Below are 9,121 nucleotides of genomic sequence, written 5' to 3'. Positions count from 1 at the left end.
TAAAAAGCATTTTAGAAAGCCAAACACCTGCTTTATTATTAGAGGCTGGTCATTTTTCCAGATTAACTGACGAGAAAATCCATGCCAATATCAGCAACTACTCTTCTCATACTCACTTTCCAAAAATAATTTTGGACTCTAGTCTGGCTTCATGGTACCAGCATCCAAGTACATGTGATTTATATTGTTTTACTTTCTTATTTAAAAAATTGAAAACAGAAATATCAGTTTATTTAGGATTAGCAAGAGACTTCCATTTCATGAGGAAGATGAAGTATGATGGGTTTGTGAACCATTCATTGTGTATACTATTCATCAAATGATATAAAAATTTATAGGGAACCTGCTTAAGTGCTGGGAAAACAAATAAATTACCAATCCCATAATTTTTCATAAATATATTCCTGAATAAGCAGTAACTTATGTTATTTTTTTCTATTATGGGTTTATAAGAAGGCTTAAAAAGTTTATTGATCAGTTTCTTATCTAATGTAATAAAAACAGTGAACACATTTTCTGGGTTTTTAAAAAGTTTATTACAAATACTCATCATTTGCCCCACCCCCAAATAAAAGAACCAACATATTTGCATATGAAACCTGAATCCACTTGGTACAAAATTTCAGTCTTTGAAATAAAATAGTTAATGGCAAATCTCAAAAAAATTAATTTTGATGAATAATCAATGCTATTCAGAAATAAGGAAATCATATGTCTCACTTGCTAAAAGTTAATGGTTTGCTATATATTTTGGCTTTAAAACTTATTGATAGCTATTTGAAAAGATATGATTTATTTAAGCTTATGATTTATTTAAATGCATATTTTATTAATCAAATACTTTTGGCCAATCAACATATCCAAATATTTTTAAAAACACTTTAAATACAACTATATAGTTGTATAGTTTATAGTATAACTGTAAAGTCACAAGACTGATCTTTTTAACTAACATAAAATCTATGTAGTCAAATGAGTGGTAATGTTTTAAGGTAATCAAGAGAATCTTTTCTAAGGATGCTACAATGGCCTAGAGGCAGTTTTGAAGTCTCTTTTGTAGCTTCTCTTCAAAAGGATAGGAGTTTCATAATTTAATCATTTGTTTACTTTGGCCCCCAATAGTATTCCAGTTAAATCATCCTTTATATTCACCAGTCCTGGCAATCTGGAAAAGTAAAATTAATCTTCACTGAATGAAGATTTGTTATCTATGACGATATTCAAAGGAATGTTAATTCAGGTTCTGATAATTCTGAAATTTGAGCATTTACAAACTTTTAAGATGTGTAAATTATAGTAACCACTTACATCATAGACATCTTTTGTACATGCCTATTATTTTGGAATAATGAGATTTTTAAAACAACAGTGACTCATAACATTGAAATAGGACTCTACAATTCAAAAGTGATAAGAATAATTTTATACTGTGTAACAAATCCCATATCAGACAACATCATGAAAGTCTGTATCTGTTAGTCTTTTACATACATACACATATATATATATATATATATATATATATATATATATATGTATATAGTAGCTCAATAGCATGGGCCCAAAAAATTGACAACTTTCCTGTAAGTCTCTCTCCATGAATCACTGTAGTTGAAATAGTACGTAAGTGTCAGAAATAGCCTTTATGTAAAATGTTTATTAAATAGCACCAGTATTACTTGAAGGTAAAGTGAGACATTAACAAGAACGCATTACAAGTTTAATTTCTTTTTTTGTTTTTTTTTTTAAAGAATTTTATTTATCTGAGAGAGAGAGAGAGACAGAACGCAAGCAGGGGAAGGGGCAGAGGCAGAGGCAGAAGGAGAAGCAGAAGTCCCACTGAGCAGGGAGCCCCATGCAGGGCTCAATCTCCAGACTCCGGGATAATGACCTGAGCCGAAGGCAGACACCCAGCTGACTGAGCCACCCAGGTGCCCCACAAGTTTAATTTCTAACTACAAGAGCGAAAGCATCTCCCAGATGAAATACCAGTTAGATTTGGATTAACTTTAAGGTCACAGCCAGAAAAAGTTCAGTCATAAAACATTTCAGGATTTTGCTTGGAAAAGTTAGAAAGAAAAGCCTTGTATATCGCTCTTTTACATTCTATTCCCAAAGAAGATATATATGCTTACATAATCAAGACAGTGCAATCTCACCAATGAAGGCCCCATGAAAGAGACATTTACTCATTCTATATATTAGTTCAACAAGATAACAAATATAATAAAAGTACTTAAAAGCAATCTGATTAGAGCAACATTTACATTAAGTACAAAATATACAGTACAATGAAACATCTTATTAAATAGACCTGTAGGTTAACAATATCTTATTTAAAGGTACACACATTCATTATCTATTTTCACATTTATTTGTCCTATTATATTTGATAGCGCCTATCACCACTGCATGCTTTTGTTACTATAATTTCTAGGATCTTTGTATATTTTTTTTGTAAGTATTCTCATGACTTTATCTGCAAAGGTAATTTTAAAAGTATTACTTTCAGAGTAAAAAAATAAGAAATTCCATATTTTTACAAGCAGTTGTGCACAAAACTATTATAGTGTTTGAGAAATGTCCCTTGATCTTTATAAATTCATCATTATAAAATGTATACTTTTGTACTAAAGTAAAAACTGCGTTTAAAATTAAGTGTTGCCAACCTACTGTACAATTCTGGCTCTAAAGTTAGAAGTGAAATCCTTGACTATTAATTAGAAAAGCATTATTTGAAAAGATCTGCCAATAAACATTTCTAAATGTGGTTGCCAATCTTAAAAATTTTCTTAATTAGAACAGCTGGGAATGCTTAGAACAGAACAGTAGTGCTTTTACATTATAACAACCAAGAAGTATTACAGTATCCAAATCTCCAGACCTGGGGTCCAAGTGTTCAGTCATGACTCAGTTGCAGGCTGACAGAAGAGAAGCTGCGTCCTACACTTGTGCACAATGGGGCGATGACAACATCTGTTACACTCTTCCATATTGTCTGCACTGAAGGCAGGACCATTAGGCAGGTCTTTACAAAAGGCATTATAATCCTGGAATGGAGGAAGAGATTTGTGTAAGGATTATTGGTGTTGCCAAATAAGGCCACTGACTCTTGCACATGCATGAAAAGATGTAATAATGGCCTAATTCACCTAAATTTGAACATTTGAAACAAGTAAACAGTGACCCACATAGTGATAAGATGCACAGAGATATGTTGCTTAAAAAAATAAACAGGCACGTAGATGGTGGCATGTTATCTGAAACAGTAAAACAAAAAATAAATAAAATGGTAAATGTATCTACCTGATCTCTGCCCCTAAACATTAACCTGCTTAATTCTTCATATTTCCCTGGAGTTGTGCTTGCTGGTAGCCTTTCCCATTGCCTCATTCCACTTCCCTACCCCTTGGGCCAGGCTGGGTTGGACACTCCCTTTTTGTGCTTCTAAAGTACTACAGCAAAAAAATTTTTTTTTTAAAGATTTTATTTATTTATTCATGAGAGAGAGAGAGGCACAGGGAGAAGCAGGCTCCCAAGGAGCAGGGAGCCCGATGTGGGACTCGATCCCAGGACCCTGGGATCATGACCTGAGCCGAAGGCAGACGCTTAACGACTGAGCCACCCAGGTGCCCAAAATTTCTTAGTCCTTAAATTTACCAAAGGGTGTCATAAGTAGATGGCTATACTTCTGTCTTTTCTACTAGAATGGAAGCTCTTTAAGTGAAGACATCCTTGACCTTTATTAAAGGTTGGGCTGAAGTGAACTTAGCACTGTCATGCTTAATATTACTCATTTTTCACAATTACATACACTGAAAAGAGCTGTGTGGTAGAGTTAAAAGAACCCTGCAATTATGTCAGAAGTCTTAGACAAAAAAAAAACCCAGACTATCCTGAAATTATTTTTTCCATATGTCTTTTCTTAAGATGACTGCAAATGTTCATATTCCTCAGGCTGATTAATTTTCTCTGTAATCCTCTGAATAATGCTCTCTATTGTGGTAGTGCTATTTGAGCACAAAAGTATCTTTGAATTCTCAGGAATTGCTGGTAGCCTGAATGGAATTTTTATTATTATCTGGATGGGCACAAGGAAGTAAGGTTGATTTTCTTGGTTTGCTATTAAAATGTGACTTAAATAAAGGTCTGTTGTGCTTAGCCAACAGTGAAGGGAAGATCAGGCAACTGTCTGATTGAGATATCTTTAGAATACTGAATTATTCATATGGACTGCATACACATTTATATTTATCTCATATTTTGTTCCAAGTGCTAAAGACTTAAAGAAATTTTTAAAGAAAATTAATTACTAGGTGTTTCAAAGCTAAACAGTTGAATAGAAACCCGAATGATGACAACTTTTGACTTTTTATCCCATTATGTTTCTCACTTGATGTGTGGCCTTGGGCATATCACTACAAATGAAAGTAGCCAATCTTACAGATTGGCTATAAGGATTAACACTTAATATGCACCCTTGAAATGTCTATATGATGCTGTCATTCTAATGTATATATGATGCCATCTATATATAGGTAGAACAATTTGAAGTCAGAATATACAGTGAAAACAATCTCAAACTGATGTACTGTAAGACTAAAGTTTAAATCAGAAAGCTTCCTAACTGAATCTACTTCACCGAGAATATACTTTCCACTCTTCCGTAGGCTAAGACATTTTCTATCCCATAACTTCTTAGATCTCTATGTCCTAAAAGGGAAGCACAGGACAAAAGTGGACTTTCCAGTTCAGCAAAGTACAGCTGCTTACTTTTGAGACTTCAGTTGATAGGATATGGTAAACTCATTTTATTTTCTTTAAGTTGTTGTTCTCTGTGGGTCAGAGGATCCAATGATCCAAACACTTGTTTTTTTTTTTTTTAAAGCTTTTATTTATTTATTTGAGAGAGAGAGCACGAAGGGGGTGAAGGGCAGAGGGAGAAGCAGACTCCCCCCTGAGCGGGGAACCCGATGAGGGACTTGATCCAGGGACTCCTGGATCATGACCTGAGCCGAAGGCAGACACTTAACTGACTTAGCCAACCAGGCACCCGATCCAAACATTTCTTAAAGAAATCTTATAATTTATAAGATTATACATTCCTCCACTGGACAAAGCCCTTGGGACAGAGACTTTTACTTAGCTTTGTATTAACTGTAGTGTCATGTGGATTGCATTGTCATAGCAATTTGCTATATTAAAAATCTCTTCTAGAAGTGAAATTGCTACTACTATATTTCTCTAAGTTGGACTATCTATTTGAATTGCATCCCAGCAAAAACAAATGGTAAGGGAGCTCCAGCCACATTTCTTTGATATGATCCCCTTATGACCAATAATCTGCTGTTGCCAAACAGTGGCTCTCTCAGTCTGAATGTGGTATGGTATCAAAACAACCCACTGGTCCCTCATGACCTGTACTTCTGACCTAGGATCCAACATCACCAGATTGAGTTCTGGGTGTTGTTGTTGTTATTTGTTTGTTTAAGGAATCTAAAATCAGATCCATTGTGACGATGTGATGTGGTTCGAATACCTAATACTGCACACTTTCATAACTTTGGTTCCCAACCTCTGGTAATAACAACCCCTAACCCCTGCCAAAAGAAAAGAAAGAAAGAGAAGTAAAACAATGCAGAAGAAAGGCTCACTCAAATAGGTTTGTTTTTTTATAAGGCCTCTCCTTGATCTGGTCTTATCATGTCATGGGAATGTAATCCATTAATGATAAACCTATTTTATCAAGATATAAACTAACTTTTAAGCATTTTTTTGTTTGAAGTAACTCCTCAAATGCAATCACAGCTGCCTGATGATGAATGGATGATTGTTAAATATTAATGACCCACATGAATGTAATTGGAAAAACAAGCTGAGGTTAAATAATACATTTTATGTGTCTGAAAAAGAAATGGCTTGATGATTCACCATTGGAAGCACTGCACACAAAAAAACCCCTTGTTTTCAGGAGAGCCAGGTGAAGAGAAGCATCATTTGGTAACTGGCTTTACTTATATCTTTCCACCATTTAGTAAATGAAAACCATTTTGTTTTCAATTCCTCAGTGAGTGCTTTAGGAAAGCCCAGCTTTGTTGATTATAAATATGGCACTCTGTATTTCCAAACAGCTTAATAGCCAACATTTCACAATATGCTATGTGGTCACTCCGTTTTTCACATTTTTGAAAGAGGTTAGATGACTGGTTTTGGTTAATTAGGAATACAAAATTTTATGTGCTGGCTTAGGCCTCTTTTAAAAAATCCATGTGCTACTGTCAGAATATAAGCTAACTATGCATCTGGCCTTTGTGAATTTGCTTATGTGTAAAGGCAGAGATTTTCATTCCTCTGGCAGTCTTTTGTCACTTTCAATATATTTTAGTTGTTTTCCATCTTTAGCGATCAAATTAAATTGGTGTTCTTTGTCTTTTACTTAATTGAATTTTTATTTATCCTTTTTTATTTTTAAGATTTATTTATTTATTTGAGAGAGCGAGAGACAGCGTGCGAGTAAGGGGGAAGGACAAAGAGGGAGACAAAGAATCCTCAAGCAGACTCCACACTTGAGCGCTGAGCCTGACACAAGGTTCCATCTCTTGACCCTGAGATCATGACCTCAGCTGAATTCAAGAGTTGGTCATTTGACAAACTGAGCCACCCAGGCACCCAGAATTTTTATTTATCCTTTAAAAGACTTTTTAGGCTCCTTTTTCTCTATGAAGCCTTCCCAGTGCCTCCCTCTTCCACTACAGGTTTAACAATTTTCCTCAGCATCTACTTCTGTACATAGCCAGCTGCCCTGTTTTGCTGAGTAAACTGAAGGCAGATCCTACATCTTACTCATCCTTGGCCTAGGGCCCAGCACAAACTAAGCACTCAATAAATTTATCTGCTTGAGCTAACTAGCTAGCTAAGAAACTAAAGGAAATTGATTTACAAGGTAAAGGGGAATTGAGAATAATTTTGTAACTTCTAACAAAGAACACAACATGTGTTAGGGTGTGGCAATACCATATGAAGGGATTAGGAAAGACATGGAGGCATTTAGGATTATACATTTTGCCAGGACTGCCCTAAAGCACATTATTGACAACTGTTGGAATACTGGGGGATGATCAGAATGTTCTTTCTCTCAGGACAAAGTGAGTATCTTTTAAAACCATAAATATAACATTTTCCTTTAAAAATTTTTTAGTGCTTAAAAAGTTCTCCAAAGTTTTATGATGCATTTTGAGTATGAATAAAGTTACTCAAAACATCCTATTAATGCCCAGTAGGTTTCTGTACTTATTTCCCCTTTAAGTTGATGCCCCTCCCCATGTTGTCTCAAAGATGAAAAAGTACTTTGGAGTCCTTCTCATTTCATTATCCTGCAGCTTGAGTTTTCATTCATTTCTGTTGGGGGCCCCTCACCTTAATTGCACACACACAGCATCTCCTCTGGTCTCATCCTTGCCATTTGCTAGTGGCAGGATTGGAGCAGCCCCTCCATAGCACTGCTAACCAGGCCTGATATCCCTGTTCAATTATACTGTCACTGGCATTCTGCTCAGAGATCACTTTTGTTTTAGCCCAAGCACAGGTGGTGACTGAATAAAAGGTGATGAAAGAAATAAGAGCCTTGCCCAGAACCACTGGCACAAGTCATAACTCGGCCCTGTAAGAGAACAGCCTGGGGCAGGAAGCATGGCCTCCAGGTCTCCACCTCCAGTCAGCTGGGCCTTATTAACATCAGAAGGAAAATCACACCTGAGGACAGAGGAACATTACTTCTGTTTAAACTCCTAACTCAACCTATGATTCTAAAGAAAGCACACTGCCCTTCAAGGCCTCCCGGTTCTTGCTACTGTGGTGAGCTGATGCGTGTTCTTCTTGCAAGCCCGCCTTGGGAGAAGGGGAGTGCAGAGGGCAGGTGGCAAAGAACATTCCTACGTTTCAGAAAGTCCGTCCACCCCGGTGTGCCCCTTCTCACCAGATGTGCAGACAGCTGAGGGTGGCAAAGAGAATTCCTGCAGCGAAGGCCATGGGGATAGCCAGGAACAACGTCAGGAACTTATAGATCACGTATTTGCTGATTTCAAAGAGGGCATGGCTGCAAATCCACACTTTGTCAAAGGAGTGTGTAGACACCGGCTCTGCAATCACATCCTCGAAGCCCACCTGCAGAGGCAAGACACAGGAATCCCCAACTGTCACCCAACCTAAAGCCCGGGAAACCAGGAGTGCTGTGGTGGGAGAAGCGAGGAGAAAGGAGCTGGCTGGGTGCCCTACCTTCTCTTAGGGTGAGATTGGGCACACAAGAATTTGGCTAAGAATTCCTAGTTACACAGGCGGCCCCACGGCATGTGAGTTCCGGGTCCTGGACCCTGGGCGGCTGACCCAGTGCCGAGGGTGGGGGCTGGGGTCCGGGCGGGGGTAAACGGGGCACCCGTGTCCCCAAGCCTTGGCGGGGCCCAGGTTACGGCCCGCCCCCAGGCTTCTTCACCTTGAGATGCGAGTTGAGCCGGTGGGGATCCCGGTCGGAGTCCGAGTCCGCGAACTTATCCAGGTCCGCGTAGTCGACGCCGCTGTGGCGGCTGTAGGCATCGTCGTCCATGAAGAGCTGGATGTCTGCTTTCTCGGTCTCCAGCCCCATCGCAGCGCTCGGTGCGCGGCGGCGGCTGCAGCCCGGCCGGCGCGTCCTCCCCTTCCCGTCGCGCCCAGCCCCGCCCCGCCTCGCCTCTCCCTGCGCGGCCCGGGCGGCGGCTCCTTCCCGCTGCGGGCTACCGCTGCGGGTGGGGGCCCGACTCGAGCCCCGCCTCGCTGCCCGGCCTGAGGGGCGGGAACCGGACGCAGCCGGAGAGGTGGCTCCCGCCCAGAAGAGTCCTGCCGCCACTTCTTGGCCGGGTCCACGTCTGCCTCCCGGCCGTTAATGCTCCCAACAGGCACATTCCAGCCCTGCACAGGGGGGCGAAGCGTGCCGTGCGGACGAGGACCCGTATTCCAGCCACACAGGAGCCAGAGAGACCCCTGGGTCTTACCGCTTGATGCTTAGAACTGGGATTCTTAAGAGCTGTCCAGGGATGATGGACTTCCTGCAGGGAGGCAGCTAGGTGGTTAGGAGCATGGGTATAGAATC

At 39.5% G+C, this 9,121-nt stretch overlaps 1 protein-coding gene across 1 annotated transcript; it reads right to left on the bottom strand.

Annotated features, from left to right (window-relative positions):
- Positions 1-512: 512 nt before the first annotated feature.
- On the bottom strand, positions 513-8,863 carry CAV2 (caveolin 2). Its single transcript, XM_025873333.2, has 3 exons — positions 8,489-8,863; positions 7,976-8,163; positions 513-3,050 (listed from the first exon to the last, which is right to left on the bottom strand). The coding sequence occupies exons 1-3, from the start codon at positions 8,636-8,638 to the stop codon at positions 2,900-2,902; spliced, it is 489 nt and encodes a 162-aa protein (XP_025729118.1). The 5' UTR covers positions 8,639-8,863; the 3' UTR covers positions 513-2,899.
- Positions 8,864-9,121: the final 258 nt, after the last annotated feature.

The sequence above is a fragment of the Callorhinus ursinus genome, unplaced genomic scaffold (assembly GCF_003265705.2).
Source record: "Callorhinus ursinus isolate GAN/ISIS: 27379988/994484 unplaced genomic scaffold, GSC_fseal_2.0 scaffold12, whole genome shotgun sequence".
In the NCBI taxonomy this organism is placed as follows: Eukaryota; Metazoa; Chordata; class Mammalia; order Carnivora; family Otariidae; genus Callorhinus; species Callorhinus ursinus.
The sequence above is the reverse complement of the archived record's forward strand: the minus strand, read 5'-3'. Positions and strand labels throughout refer to the sequence as shown.

What these genes read in the sequence shown, in the direction of transcription:
- CAV2 (XM_025873333.2), bottom strand. Translation starts at nt 8,638, where the DNA reads ATGGGGCTGGAGACCGAGAAAGCAGACATCCAGCTCTTCATGGACGAC. An exon ending in GGCTCAACTCGCATCTCAAG is followed by an intron (nt 8,164 to 8,488) that starts GTGAAGAAGCCT and finishes TTGCCTCTGCAG; the next exon opens with GTGGGCTTCGAGGATGTGAT. An exon ending in CTCAGCTGTCTGCACATCTG is followed by an intron (nt 3,051 to 7,975) that starts GTGAGAAGGGGC and finishes CCTCCATTCCAG; the next exon opens with GATTATAATGCCTTTTGTAA.